Source organism: Electrona antarctica (genome assembly GCF_951216825.1).
Source record: "Electrona antarctica genome assembly, chromosome: 14".
In the NCBI taxonomy this organism is placed as follows: Eukaryota; Metazoa; Chordata; class Actinopteri; order Myctophiformes; family Myctophidae; genus Electrona; species Electrona antarctica.
The window spans coordinates 44,610,388-44,626,798 of NC_136795.1; the positions used below are offsets into that span (position 1 = coordinate 44,610,388).

The following is a 16,411-nucleotide window of genomic DNA, read 5'->3' on the forward strand; positions in this document are numbered from 1 at the left end:
CATATTGTGCCCAGTCTTGTTGTGTTGTGTTGTGTTCCCCCATGTCAGGCTAAATGCACGCGCTGTGGTCCAGGTACTGTGTTCGACCTGTCTTCCAGTGGGTTTTTGCGGTAGTGATCTGGTCCAAACTGCAGGTCCCTGCTTGGGCTGCTTGGAGTTCTGTGAGGTTCTGGTTCCCATTTTTTTCCGTGGTATATTTCAACGTTTTGTTTTTCTCCTTTTGGTTCCGTGGAACGATTTGTAGTCCCTTTTCTTTTAAAAACTAACAGAGTTCTGCTCTGTTAATTCCTTTGGTTCCCTGGAGATCTCTGGAGCTGGTCGGTCAGACCAGTCCAGTTATATGGCTGGATGCTGCTGGTGCCGTCCGGACCCGATATGTTGACATCCGACCGCCCGTGTTAATTCCTCGGGTTCCTTTGAATTCTACTAGGAAGCGGTTCCGTTTGTTGGCTCAGTCTCTCAGTCGCCTCACTCATTCTGCTTCTGTCTTTTTTTTTGTTAGGCCTTCGGGTCATCCCGTTTTCAGGCCCTCGATCCGATCGGTTCGTTTTGTGGATCCATATTCTGGTTCCATCTCAATGAGGCTTTGCATTGAACCCAAAAGAAGCAACAGCTAAACTGTGTTTGGAAGCCTTATGCTCTGAGCTCAACAGTGCCATCTTGGACTGCATTTCTTTCAGGCTGCAGGTGTCCGCTATAAACCTGTCGCTTGAGAAAAGTCTATTTGGTGTCTATTTTTGACTAATGACTAATTCGGACTCGGTTCAGTTCTTCTTGACGCGAGTCCAGTCGTGTTCCGATGAGTTAACCTGATTTGCTTCCCGCGGTGTGGGAACGAAGCACCGAGTTCTCCCGTCTTGTGAGAGATCATTCCGATGTTTGTTTTTCCGGTTTCTGCACCGTTCTGTTCCTGTTTGATGTCCCTTGTTTTCTCTTCCAATTAGTTGTGTTCCCGTCAACGTGTTCTGACCCGGCGACCCGGTTTGGTCCTGATCCTTTTAAGATTTCCGTTTCGTTTTAATTCTGTACTGTGTTGTCGGGTGCAGTTCCACCGCATTCTGGTCTATGCGGTTTTCCTCTGTTCTGGTCCCAGTTCAGTTCTGTCTGGACTGGGTCTGATTCTGTTCTGTATGGCCCAAGATAGGGGGTTTTCCTGCCTGTTCTGTATGACCCAAGATAGGGGCCTGTTTCTCCTGTGTGCGCCGAGTTCTGATCCTCGGGTTCCGATTCTGTTCCGTCTCTACAACTGGTTCAACTTGCATTCTTGTTCCGCTCTGTTGAGGTTTAAAATCCTGCCGGTGTTCCGTTCTGTGTTTTGCTGAAGTCGGTTTTCCATTTTTCTTCTTTGTCAAAGTCGTCCCGGGTTTTGTGTACGTTCCGTTTCTGTCGTTGTACTGAAGTTGGTTCTGTGCTGCGTTGCGGTGCGTTCAGGGTCGTTTCCCAGGGTGATGGGAGTGCAGGTGGCTGTGCAGACGGGAGGCCGAGGAGAAGCGCTTTCCGCACTCGGAGCAGCGCAGCCCCGGCTGCGACGGCGACGAGACCGCCGCTGGCGCGGCAACGTGGTGGTGGTGGTGGTGCGTGTGGGGGGAGGGGGAGGCCGAGGATTCCATGCCGGCGACGTCCCCCCCGCCGCCGCCGCCGCCGTGCGTCTGCCGGTGGGCCTTGAGGAGGGAGGCGCGGCTGAACTGCCGACCGCATTCCTCGCACTCCAACCACACTCTCCTCCTCTTCTTCTGGAGAGAGAGAGAGCAAAACACACCCACACGGTTACATAACCAACACACATTCATGTTCATTACACCATTATTCATTGGTTACCTAGTTGTACACTACACGTTCATTTTCACTACACAGGTTTTAGCCTCCATTCATTGGTTATCTAGTTTTATACTAGAATACATTTCAAGATTCTATCGATTACTTTTAAGCACGTCCAATCTGGCATCGCTGTTTTGGGCATATTGTTACAGGAGAAAACGTTTAAAAATGTTCAGGAATAGAAAGAAAAAAACAAATATTTCAAAAAGCAGATCTACAAGCTCACAATGCGGCATGGAGTGATGTGTTGTGAGCTTATAGATAGTCTGTTTTTGCTGCACAACACGTTCCATAGTCTAGACTGAAGACAAAAGGTGATCCTGGACTTTGGAATGACCTGCCTTAACACTTTTTTTTGCCGGGGAATTCTTCAAAAATAATGGCGCTAGAGTGAGGTCATTACATGTTCTCTACGACAGGGGTTCTCAACCCGTGTTTTTTTTTTTTTTTTGGCTGGAATCCATGATATTTACATTGTAATGAATGAGCCCGGCTGGAAAGTGTCTAAGTGGGAGAGGGTGGGGCTTAGCTGAATTGGACCTTTAACTTTAATCTTTAACTCTTGAGAGCGTAAAATTAACCCGTGAGGGTTTCAGGGGGTCCATGTTATGCTCTCAAGAGTTAAATTATTGTTAACCCATTTTGGGCGGGAACCCCTTTTGGTGTTAGCATTATGTTATGCTTTAGCTATTGAAAAATAGCAGATCTACAAGCTCGTAGGCTTGTAGGTCTGCTATTTTTGAAAAATCGAAGAACGACTGACATAGAAACATAGCTTTTTCAGAAAACTGTCATTTTCAAACAGACATTTTTAGATGACAGACAAAACTAAATGTCATCACATGGTGGTCCGTGGCTCAAATGCCAAATAAACAATGGGTCTTGATATGAAAAGGGTTGAAAACCCCTGTAGTAGAGAACAGGTGGGAGTCACCAGGGGGCGCCATTTGCAGAAGTCCAATACATTATTATTATTTCTTTCTTTCTTTCTTTCTTTTTTAAATGAGCTCCTTTTTCCATTTGATTAATCGACAAAGAAACTGATGAAATAATTGCCAAGAAAATAATCAATAGTGGCAGTACTATGGGTACTGTTTGGAGTGACCCAATGATCTATTGTCGTCTCCTCTACTGCAGTGGTTCTCAACGTTTTTGGCCGGGGACCCCCGAAAATGCTTTGGCAACGTCTCGGGGACCCCCGCCCCGCCCCCTCCCGACCCCCAATATAAATTGACTGCTTCAATAACCTTAATAATAGAGACAATACACCATAAATAAATACTGAAACCAGATATAATCATATGTAAACTCTTCATTTCCATTTTCCAGCCATTCAGTTGCAAAAAAAAAATAAAAAGTTTTTTGTTTTTTTATTATTTTTTATTTGTGGACCCCCCCCCAAAATAATTTGGCGACCCCCTGAGGGGTCGCGACCCACGGGTTGAGAACCCCTGCTCTACTGTACCACCGACCCGGCTACAGAAAGATGCCGGTGTGGAAAGGAACGCACAAACAAGCTTTTTCCCCCAGAACACAGAAACGGACCTGGGGGTGGCCAACCCCTCCCACTGGAACTCACTCTGCCAGCTCACGTCAAGGCCACCCTCACCATGTTTAAAACCACAGTCAAAACCCACCTTTCCAGATAGCTTTTAACCATTTTTCCTAATGAGTTATTCTTATTCCTATAAGTTATTTTTGAATGGTGCAACCACTCCAAGGAACAGAAATGTCCGTCTTAACCTATGTGACTATGTTACTATGAGTACCAGTAGGGGCAAAAGTGGCGCTGTTGTGCCAGAAACAGAGAGAGAGAGATAGTGCTGCACTGTTGCCTGCTAATGAGAGAGAGAGAGAGAGAGAGAGAGGGGGGTAGGGGGAGAGGGGAGTTGCACCACTCGGTTCACACGGGTGTGATGTTTTATTTTGTTGCCGTTTTGTAAAGCGATTTTGAGTACGGTACTCGGAAAAGTGCTATATAAATTGTACATATTATTATTATTATTATTATAAGTTGGCTAGATGTTTGGAGAATGGAGACTCGTCTGAGGACGACGTAGAGAGCTTGGACCCTCAGGCCAAGTCTTGATAGAGAGACAGTCGTGGCGGAAAAGACTAACTGTTCAGAAGAGGAGAAAAACTGTATTTCTTTATTTTATTTTTATCCAAAATGAGTTAATAGCACAGGCAGACTCTTCACATACTTCTAGAGCATGTCTGAAATAAATGTCAGAGCTGAAATCGGCATGTAAATATGAAAGAAATGCTTAAACATGTAGCTAGGTGTAATGTTAGAGTCCACAGAAGCGAACCTTTCAAGCCTGTTTTCTCAACTCGCTGTTTTTTGCAAGACATTACTCTATAAGCCATATCTCCAAAACTGGTGGGTCAAACTGAACAACCATTATGTCAATTTGAAGCTATATGATTCCCTGCTTTCATATGACACTCGACCTGTACGTGCCCATCGGCTACAGGCCTACTTGACTGACTGTGAAAAGGGGACTGGTTAAGTAGGCTAATCAATTGTCAGGTGTGGGGTTGCCATGGCAATCAATTGACTGAGGCAGAGGCTGGAAATTGCACAGGTGAGGGGATTTAGGCTGATTAGTCCCACTGGCAGAGCCAGTGCAGCCTTTTGTGGTGGTTCTGGAGAACCGTGGGTCCGACGATACCGGGCACTGCACTCCCTGCGGGGGTGTGGAATGCGTGTGTCGAATATGAAGTCGGTGGGGCAAACGGTTCTCGAGTTACGTGCGGTACACACACGCACGCAGAGATGTGGCGCATTTATAGGATGAAAAAACGAAAATTACAAAAATATAAATGACTTCGCCTCGGACAGAACCAGTCACATATCGTCGCTGTCGGGCAGAAACCGCTTATCAACATATTTTAAACTTTGTGTGTTTTAAAAAAACCCTCCTCACCTTTCTCCCTTTGTCCTCCTCCCCCTCCTCGGCCCCGTCCTCCTCCTCCCCCTCCCCCTCCTCCTCGTCCTCCTCCTCCTCCTTGATGGTCATGGGCGACGGGTACGCTGTGCGGAGGAGGCGGCGGTCGGGCGGCTCGGCGGCGATCTCCCGCTGGCGGCAGTTGGCGATCTCCGCCGCCAGGGCAGCCAGCGTCTCCGTGGCGTCCGCGTTGTCCTGGTCGTCGTCCAGCAGCTGAGCGGGAAGAGTCAGCAGACGATGGAGCATGGAGGCTGACGCGCAGTGGCCGGAGAGGTCTGGAACACACGCACGTACACACACACACACGGGAGAGAAGAGAGATTATTATGGAGCATGGAGGCTGACGAGCAGTGGCCGGAGAGGTCTGGAACGAACACACACTCGCACAGAGAAGAGAGATTATTATGGAGCATGGAGGCTGGCGAACAGTGACCAGAGAGGTCAGGAACACGCACGCGCACACGCACACACACACACACACACACACACACACACACACACACACACACACACACACACACACACACACACACACACACACACACACACACACAGAGAGAAGAGCCATATATTAAGACCTGAGGACTTGATTCTACAAATGTCTTCCAAGCCCCTGACAGTTTTCTGAAAAACCTCTGTTTCTATGTCAGTGGTTCTCAAACGTTTTCCTGTCAAGGACAAGGACCCACCAGAATATGTATTTGGCCGCAGACCACCATCTCAAGAATGCTTTGTCCCAGGGACCCCCCAGAAGCAAAGATATAAACGTTCGCCGTTCGCTATATTCAAAGATTTGTGCCACATTGATTTTTCTAAAATCAGCAGATCTACAAGCTCACAGCGCGTCACAACGTGACACATTGTGAGCTTGTAGATCAGCTATTTTTTAGTGAATGCCCCCCCCCCCCCCCCCCCCCCAGAATAGGAATGCTGGGGTTTCAGTGGTTAACGCCAAGTATAAACATTATTTCCAGTCTGTCCTAATGGAAACAAATATTGTCTTCCGGGTTTCCCGGCCGTGACATATTGTATCGTTGGGGGAAAGATTTACCTATTTCCTTACCGTTAAAATGACAAATTGTGCTATAAAGTAGCAATGCAATTCAATCAGGGGTGCCAAAAATGTCTGAGAAGCGCTGCTGCTGTCGACTTAGGGCCGATTCATACTCCTATTTTACCGCTGTAGTGCCGAAATGATTTCGGCTCGTCAGAAATTTTCAGTAGCACCGAAGAGCCGACTTTAGGACGGTACCCCGCCCCCCTCGAACCTCAAATGACGTCACATTGTAGGCTCTACAGAGCCAAACCGACTTGTATTCGGCTCTAAAATAGGAGTATGAATCGCGCCTTAGTAAACCTGACGCGAGTTGGCTCTGTACCTGTAACCTGTGCCCTCGATATACCTGTCCAACCAGTGTTGTTTTCATCGACTAATATTATGACGGAAAATATTCGTCGACTACCTTTTTTCACTGACAAAAACTACATAAAAACTAAATAAAAACTAAGCCATGATGACTAAAACTATGACTAAATATAGTGTCGATTTTGTCAACAAATAAAAACTAGACTAAAATGTTAGGAAGGGACTAGTGGACAAGAGATCCAGTATAAGTCATTTTACAATTAGTCGCATGCTGGAAATAGCCGATCTACAAACTCACAACGCGTCGCAAATCAACTGTAGATTTAGTCGACTGAAACCTTATGATATTTAGTCGACTAAAACTAGACTAACACTAAAACATTCCGGGTGACTAAAATGTGACTAAAACTAAATGAAGTTTTATTCCAAAGACTATGACTAAACTAAAATAGTAATTTGCTGCCAAAAACAACGCTGTGTGGAACTACTTCTCCAAAGCGAGTGATATCCACAGCCACGACACCAGAGGGAGCACCCATGATCTGGTATCACACAAGTTTATAGAACAAACATGGGGAGGTTCTCATTCTACTGCTCAGTGCTCTGCCAGCCAAAATGTGGAATTCCTTGACACCATCCGCAAACCCATTTAGGCCTGACGTCGAAATTTCAAATTTGTCATCAAAATCCTGACAGTTTTCAGAAAAACCTTATGTTTCTATGTCAGTGGTGCTCAATATTTCATGTCAAGGACCCCAAAAATTATATGTAATATGCCTCCGCCCCCCCCCCCCCCATCTGAAAATATGTTGTTCCTGCAGGGACCCCCTAGAAGCAAACATTTGAGTTAAAATGTTCTGTAATAATATATATTCAAAGATTTGCACATTTTCACGATTTTTCAAAAATAGCAGATCTACAAGTTCATAGCGCGGCACTTGGTGCCGCGCTATGAGCTTGTAGATCTGCCATTTTTCAATAGCTAAAAGCATAACAATGCTTTAAAATGCCAAAAGGGGTTCCCGCCCAAAAATGGGTTAAAGGATGGGTAACACTGGTTTCTTTCACAATTGGACTGAAACAATTTATCAAGACCGTCTGATAGCTTCAGACCACAAGGGGAGGTAAATGTCATTTCCCACTGTCTTTTGTACAGTGTTTGTATTTGTTGACGACACAAAAAGTTCCAGGACTTTTATTTTGTCTTAATGTCTTTACTGCACCATGTGCTGTGCTGTTTACATTTCTGCCTAAGAAAGCATTCAAATAAATCAAAACGTGGGCCTCTCCCCGTCCCCCCGTCCCCCCCGTCTTCATCTTGTACTTTGGCTATGTTTGGCTAATGTTCCCCCTGATTATGGATGTCGCGGTTCGTGTGGTTTCAAAGGCCAAGTGAAATCTAAATTAGAGCCAGATCCAATGCTGATCCCCAAGTTAGGAGAGTTTCCGATTGGTTTGTCCAATATTTTTGAAAAAAACTAAAGGAAACAATCAGTCATAAAGTATGTTAAAGTTTCTCTTTACCGACATGGAATAGAGCTATAATATTATCTAGAAAAGGGATTGAGGAGCGATAGCCCCGCCCCTCGCTATTCACTTCAATGGAAGTTGCTCAGTGGCGTTAGTAAGTACCCCTCAAGCGTTGATATGATTGGCTGGCTCCTATCATAGTACCCCTCAAGTGTTGATATGATTGGCTGGCTCCTATCATAGTACCCCTCGAGTGTTGATATGATTTGCTGGCTCCTATCATAGTACCCCTCAAGTGTTGATATGATTGGCTGGCTCCTATCATAGTACCCCTCGAGTGTTGATATGATTGGCTGGCTCCTATCATAGTACCCCTCGAGTGTTGATATGATTGGCTGGCTCCTATCATAGTACCCCTCAAGTGTTGATATGATTGGCTGGCTCCTATCATAGTACCCCTCGAGTGTTGATATGATTTGCTGGCTCCTATCATAGTATCCCTCGAGCGCTGATATGATTGGCTGGCTCCTATCATAGTATCCCTCGAGCGCTGATATGATTGGCTGGCTCCTATCATAGTACCCCTCGAGCGTTGATATGATTGGCTGTCTCCTATCATAGTACCCCTCGAGCATTGATATGATTGGCTGGCTCCTATCATAGTACCCCTCGAGCGTTGATATGATTGGCTGGCTCCTATCATAGTACCCCTCGAGCGTTGATATGATTGGCTGGCTCCTATCATAGTACCCCTCGAGCATTGATATGATTGGCTGGCTCCTATCATAGTACCCCTCGAGCATTGATATGATTGGCTGGCTCCTATCATAGTACCCCTCGAGTGTTGATATGATTGGCTGGCTCCTATCATAATACCCCTCGAGCGCTGATATGATTGGCTGGCTCCTATCATAATACCCCTCGAGCATTGATATGATTGGCTGGCTCCTATCATAGTACCCCTCGAGCGTTGATATGATTGGTTTTTGGCACCTATCATAGTACCCCTCGCGCTGTTCTTGTGGTACCTCTACGTCAGATTCATTCATGAATTTAACCTGGGCCCAGCCATGAACTGCAGTGCCACTTTTGACCAGTAGGGAGACGGCTTCAACGTTGCCCAGCCATCCATTCTGAGGGCTTGGTTGATACGAGCAAGCCCTCAGAGCTAACCAATTCGTCTGAGAGACGTCCTGATTGGTTTACTCAATACCGGAACACAGTGAGGTCTGGGCCAATGACAAATTACTATTTTGATTTTAGAAGGGGCCTTGAAAGAGTCACAGAAACCATTATTATTATTTGTTTTGCTTCTTTGTCTTTTCAGAGCATTTAACTTGTTAGCCATTTGAATATAAAATAATAATTTACTGATTTAAACTAAAAATGAACACAAAGAAAAGAAAATTGCCTAGTGCAACTTAAAATGTGCAGAATCAACTGTCATTCTGTCTAGCCATTCCACGGGGCCTTTACGTAGAATGAGAGCAATAGAGACAGGGGGGGTTGCACAATGCACCACGACCTGTGCTCTAGTGGTAATATCCCCTTATCTCTAGACCTACATCTAACCTGTAACCTTCCCCCATACAGTCTTCTGCTCAGTTGCACTTCCTTACGTCTCAGAGAGAAATGCTAAAGACAGCAATGTTCTCCTTTTGTCTCCAAAGCAGACATAGGAGAGGCTCAGGTCAATAGGAAAACCCTGGGAGTATTGTCTTTGCACCTCTCACAAATCAAACCTCTCTGTGGCAGTCAGTCAGTCTCCTTGACAACATTCTGAATACTTTCCCAAGCCATAATTACATCAACTCAAAAATACGTATCCAAGCCATAATTGCTTAATTGCTCATGCAAGCCATAATTACTTCAATTCTAAATACTTAGCCAAGCCATAATTACGTCAATTCAAAAATTCAACAATTACTGATGTTGCTGCAGCACATAATATTAGTCAGTCACTTAGTTCTACTACAACAGGTGTCTCTAATGCCACCACCACTACTACTACTACTACCACTACTAATGCTACTGCTACTACTACTACTACTACTACTGCTACTACTGCTACTGATACTACTACTACTACTACTACTGCTACTGATACTACTACTACTACTACTACTACTGCTACTACTACTACTACTGCTACTGATACTACTACAAGTAAGACGCGCAAACGCGGGAAGCGAACGCAGCTCGTAAATTGCAATAACAACAATTAGAATAAATTATGTACTTTTTAAGGTTTTTTTTAAGTTAGGTTTTTTTAAATTAAATGTTTTTTCAAGTTATTTTTTTAGTGTGTGTATGTGTGCGTGCGTGCGTGTTTCTTTTTTAGGTATTTTTTTTTAAAGTTTTTTCTTTAAGTCTTTTTTTAAGTTATTTTTTTTTAAGTTAAGTTTTTTGTGTGTGCGTTTTTCCTTTTTAAGTTTTTTTTTTAAGTTACGTTTTTTTTTAAGTTAAGTTTTTTTTAAGTTAAGTTTTTTGTGTGTGTGCGTTTTTCCTTTTTAAGTTTTTTTTTAAGTACATTTTTTTTTAAGTTAAGTTTTTTTTTAAGTTAAGTTTTTTGTGTGCGTTTTTCCTTTTTAATTTTTTTTTTAAGTTAAGTTTTTTTTTAAGTTAAGTTTTTTTTTAAGTTAAGTTTTTTGTGTGTGTGTGCGTGCGTGCGTGCGTGTGTGTGTGTGTGTGTGTGTGTGTGCGTGCGTGCGTGCATGTGTGTGTGTGTTTTTGTGTGTGATACAGCTGCGCCCTCTGGTGGTGGGCGGGTGGTGTTACAGCGTGACACACAGACACACACACACACACACAGACAGACACACAGACGTGATCTGCTGGGTCTCATAGTAAATGCTCACTGCGTTCGCAACTACTACTACTACTGCTACTGATACTACTACTACTACTACTACTACTGCTACTGATACTACTACTACTGCTACTACTACTACTACTGCTACTGATACTACTACTACTACTACTACTGCTACTGATACTACTACTACTACTACTACTGCTACTGATACTACTACTGCTACTACTACTACTACTACTGCTACTGATACTACTACTACTACTACTACTACTGCTACTGATACTACTACTACTGCTACTACTACTACTGCTACTGATACTACTACTACTACTACTGCTACTGATACTACTACTACTACTACTACTGCTACTGATACTACTACTACTGCTACTACTACTACTGCTACTACTACTACTGCTACTACTACTACTGCTACTGATACTGATACTGATACTACTACTACTGCTACTGATACTACTACTACTACTACTACTGATACTACTACTACTACTACTACTGCTACTGATACTACTACTACTGCTACTACTACTACTGCTACTGATACTACTACTACTACTACTGCTACTACTGCTACTGATACTACTACTACTACTACTACTGCTACTGATACTACTACTACTACTACTACTGCTACTGATACTACTACTACTACTACTACTACTGCTACTGATACTACTACTACTACTACTACTACTGCTACTGATACTACTACTACTACTACTACTGCTACTGATACTACTACTACTACTACTACTACTGCTACTGATACTACTACTACTGCTACTACTACTACTACTACTGCTACTGATACTACTACTACTGCTACTACTACTACTACTACTGCTACTGATACTACTACTACTACTACTACTACTGCTACCTCTACTGCAACTGCCACCGCCGCCACCACCACCACTACCACTACTACCACTACCGCTACTGCTACTACTACTACTGCTGCTACTGCTACTGTAGTCCTGCGTAGCCAGACGATTGCCAATCTCCAAATACCGATACATCTTGTGACATCTACAATCAATGTTTTGACAAGAACTGCTGCTACAGACAAACCTATGCCCATTGCCCGCCCACGCTGCACGGGCAAGACCTACGCTGTAGAGTGCTGGAACTTGGGCTGTCAATCTGGCATCAGGGCCCCGTGGGACATTCCCTCCACCACTGCTACCTATCCCCGTCCTTGAGGGAGTTCCAGGGGGTATACCCAGCTAAATGATAGTTTGGAACCAAATGGACCCTTATGGGTCTGTAACTCTGAGAGTTTACAGATGGAACGGGTCCATTTGGTTCCATTTGTACACTCGGAGTTAAATTAACATTGATTTTTCAATATAAATTGGGGGGTCCCAGAGATAGAAATGACATTAAATGGAGGTTCGTAGACTAATGCATGTCAAACTGGGGGGGTCCTTGAAATTAATCCATTCTGGACGGGAACCCCTTTTGGTGTTTTAACTAAGCATTATGTTATACTTTAGCTATTGAAAAATAGCAGATCTACAAGCTCATAGAGCGCCACCGAGTGGCGCGCTACGAGCTTGTAGGTCTGCTATTTTAGAAAAATCATAAAAATGCGGCACAAATCTTTGAATATATATTCTTTCAGAGCGAACGTTTTTTTTTATTTTGACGGCAGGCCTAAATGGGTTAAAACACGTTGAGAATCACTGCTAGAGCCGTGAAAAAACTCTTCTCTTATGGGGGGGGGGGGGGGGGGGGGTCCCTGGCATATCTCTTCAAATGAGGGTCCAACAGGGCTAATTAGTATCAATTTGGGGGGTCCTTGACATGAAAAGGTTTTGGGAACCACTGCCCTATACTGTGACTCGCCCGCGTCCTTACCCGCCGCGGCGCCGAAGGTCGTCCCGAGGTGGGCGGGGCCAGCCTGCCCTCCTCTTCCCGCCACTGTCCTGGGTCTCTCGGCGTGGTCGTCGTCGCCGTCCTCGGGGGACAGCACCTCCATGTCCTCCAGCGGCGTCCAGCGGGGGTCCTGCTGGGGCGAGGTGGGGGACGGCTCCATGTCGCAGATGGGGTTGGAGCTCGAGTCCTCCACGCCGCCGCCGCCGCCGCTCCCGCCCCTCCCGCCGCCGTCACGCGGCTCGTCCTTGATCTGCCAGATGTCGCTGCACCACTTCTGCCCGAACACCTTGTCCAGGATGGGGACCCAGTCCTGGGAGACGGAGATGACCGCCGGCTTGTCCCGCTCTGGAGGGAGAGAGAGAGAGAGAGAGGAGGAGGAAGAGGAGGAGGGGGGAACAGAGGGAAGAGAAAACGTGAAAAACATCCAGAGAGCGAGGGAAGGTGTGACGGAAAACAGCGGGATACAAGATCAAGTGGAAAGGAAAGAGAGATGAGGGGGAAACAAGAGGAAGGAGAGGAACATAGAAGATACTTTTATGACAGATACTGGAAACATTGAGTTTGTCGTCATAGCAAGCAGACCGAGGACACGAAAGCCTTTTGGCGGCCATTTTGCTATTTAAGTTAATGAAATTCCACCGTCCCAACCAGCAAATATGACGTACGAGCTGTGTGAGTCACTTCTTGGCATTCAATCCACAGACGACCATCATACACCATGCTCGATGAATTGAGTACAAAGGATCCCAATGGAAACAAGCCAATATACTGTAGGCGCTGCTTTCTTGGGTTTAAAATCCTCTTAGCAGACCTTCTACTGAACTGTACTTCCCTGTGCTCTCTGCTCCTACTTCCTGGTTGACACAGGAAACACTAGACTGAATGAATGGTGCTGATCTCTGAACACAGGACTGATTTGGAGCACGTGTATCAGTCTATTAACCCATTTAAAAATGTTAAAACAGATTCTAAATCCTCCAGTTTTCTGAAATAAATATTTTCACGATTTTTCAAAAATAGCAGACCTACAAGCTCGTAGCGCGCCACTCGGTGGCGCGTTATGAGCTTGTAGATCTGCTATTTTTCAATAGCTAAATTATAACATAATGTTTAAAACACCAAAAGGGGTTCCCGCCCAGAGTGGGTTAACCCATTTTGGGCGGGAACCCCTTGGTATTTTAAGCATTATGTTATACTTTAGCTTTCACCAGCCGCGCTACGAGGCCGCGCTACGAGCTTGTAGGTCTGCTATTTTTGAAAAATCGTGAAAATGTGGCCCAAATGTTTGAATATATTCTTTCACAGCGAACGTTTTTAACTCAAATCTTTGCTTCTGGGGACGTTCCTGAAACAACATATTTTCAGATGGGGGTCGGCGGCCGATTACATATATTTTTGGGGGTCCTTGACATGAAATTGTTTGAGAACGACTGACATAGAAACATGATACCAGCTCAGTGGCCTTGTGGTTAGAGTGTCCGCCCTGTGACTGGGAGGTCGGGGTTCAATCCCCGGCCGGGTCATACCAAAGACCCAGTGCCTCCCTGCTTGACACTCAGCATCAAGGGTTGGATTGGGGGTAAGTCCCTGCGACATACTAGCGTCATGTCCAGAGGGTGTACTTGTACATCAAGCTGCCTCACGCTACAGAAACAGGAGATAGGCTCCTGCCCTATGGGCCTCATGGCTCGGCAAGGCTACTTACTTACATAGAAACATGGGTTTTTCAGAAAACGGACAGGATTTAGAAGACATTTGTGACCAGATTTGACTGAGAGACTGCCATCGCGCAAATTACAGCTTTTCACCAGAGGAGAAACACATTTTTTCAAAATGAGTTTATAGCACAGGCAGACTCTTCACATACTAGAGCATGTCTGAAATAAGTGTCAGAGCTGAAATCGACATGTAAATATGAAATAAATGCTTAAACATGTAGCTAGGTGTAATGTTAGAGACCACAGAAGTGAACCTTTCAAGCCTGTTTTCTCAATTGTCTGTTTTCTGTAAGACATTACTCTATAAGCCATATCTCCAAAACTGGTGGGTCAAACTGAACAACCAATATGTCAATTTGAAGCTTTCCCTGCTTTCATATGACGTGAAAAAACGAAAATTCAAAAAAATCCAATGGCAGTCCCTCAGTCAAATTTAGTCACATTTGTAGAATCGAACTTAGGTCTAAATGGGTTAATGCGTTCCTCCCTCTCTCTCTCTCTCTCTCTCTCCTCGATGCCGTCCTAATTAGCACACATCAAGCCTGCACCCCCAACACAATCAGTACACACGCCGACGGTACGTTTCATTAAATATTAACACATAATGTGCATTGATTACTGTTGTGCGCTCTATTATTCATGTCGTATATGCTACCGTATTATTTATTTATTGTCCATTATATTGCTTTATGACATTACGAGGCGCCGATAATATCACAAGGCAAAATCTGGAAGGCTAGGATTCGATGCTACGGTGCTAGCCGCTGAAGACTGTTTCACTTTACATTTAACGTAATCTGTTACAGTTATGCATTAGTACGTATATGTATGGTGCTTCTAATGGTCATAATTACTCATAGCCTATTGTGGTCTTAAGCCATTTAGGCCTGACGTCGAAATAAATAAAAAAGTATTTTTTGTGCCACATTTTCATGATTTTTCAAAAATAGCAGACCTACAAGCTCGTAGCGCGCCACTCGGTGGCGTGCTATGAGCTTGTAGATCTGCTATTTTTCAATAGCTAAAGTATAACATAATGCTTAGTTAAAACACCAAACGTCTTTTGTGAAGACATTCACATAAACATGCAGACAAAGGGAATATCAGTAGTGTATTTGTTTACATATTATACTGTCTATGGAGTGGTGTATGCATCTGATCTTCCCCAGGCACTGCTACATAATCGGTAGACAAAACCAAAAATGATAATTGCCCACTGTTCCTTATGGCCTATTCATACTCCACTTTTAGGTGATAAAGGTGACCACCGCGGTGGTTGGGGAAAAGCACAACATGACGTCACGCCTCCCACCCTTCCCACCATCTCCTCGGACTCATGCCATCTGGTAGGAGGTTCAAGAGCCTAGGAGGAAGCACCAGCAGGCAGTCCAACAGTTTCTTCCCCCAAACCATCAGTACCTTAGACTAGAGTATATATTAATAGAGACGGCACCCGGAGGAAACCCTGTAGGCGAAATGGACATATTGGCCGAATTTGGTATTGCAGTTTTGACCCAAACACATGAACGCGCTGGTCCGTTGACTATCATTGCGCACGTTCATGATGACACGTGAACTCCGTTTCATACGTGAACGCGTGCAATGATAGTCAACGGCCAGCGCGTTCCATGTGTTTGGGTCCAATCCATCCCAGAATGCACTCTGTTCCTACCGGGAAGGAGGAGTGAAATCGCCTCATGCGCTTTTGGGCAACTTAATGCAAGTGGATGGGAGGAGAAATCCGGAGCCGTCTCTATTAATATATACTCTAAGATCAGGACACTGAATGCTCGCCACATATTGCCCCCAAGGCCAACGTCCTGAGAGATGAATAGCACTATCTATATTGCACAGGGCTTAAAGCCAAAAACAATCCCAAGACTGAAAATGTTGTTTTGCAAATCTGCACCAATCTCATTAAATGACCCCTATGAGATCCTCAGGACTGAAATCAGTCCCCAGGACTGAGAACTTTAAGCCCCGATTGCAGTCATTGCACTTTGAATGCATCAGCACTTTCTCCTGCCAATGTTGTCTGCTCTTTTTACTGCTTTAATGTTTTTTGAGTGGTGCAACCACTCCAAGGAACAGCAATGTCCGTGTTCATTCACCTATGTGACTCGTGTTCACCTATGTGACTCGTGTTAATGTGTGTGACTCATGTGTGACTCATGAGTACCAGTAGGGGAGCTGTCGTGCAAGAAACAGAGAGAGAGATAGTGTTACACTGTTGCCTGCTAATGAGAGAGAGAGAGGGGGGGGGGGGGGGGTGTTGCACCACTCAGTTCACACGGGTGGGATTTCTTTTAAAAGGCTTTGCCTCTTTTCAATGTGTCTATTGTTCTTAACATCATGAGTTGTGGAGAACGGTATT

At 44.8% G+C, this 16,411-nt stretch overlaps 1 protein-coding gene across 1 annotated transcript in view; it reads right to left on the minus strand.

Moving 5' to 3' along the window:
- Positions 1 to 1,427: 1,427 nt before the first annotated feature.
- Positions 1,428 to 16,411, minus strand: part of LOC306937232 (uncharacterized protein) — a gene marked incomplete at its 3' end in the record, with an annotated part of 59,704 nt that continues 44,720 nt past the window's right edge. The window contains exons 3-6 of the mRNA XM_079520897.1: positions 12,302 to 12,664; positions 4,855 to 5,044; positions 3,291 to 3,294; positions 1,428 to 1,733 (exon numbers count right to left, since the gene is read on the minus strand). Of these exons, the coding sequence (XP_079377023.1) occupies positions 1,428 to 1,733; positions 3,291 to 3,294; positions 4,855 to 5,044; positions 12,302 to 12,664 (863 nt within the window). The remainder of the gene's footprint in view (positions 1,734 to 3,290; positions 3,295 to 4,854; positions 5,045 to 12,301; positions 12,665 to 16,411) is intronic.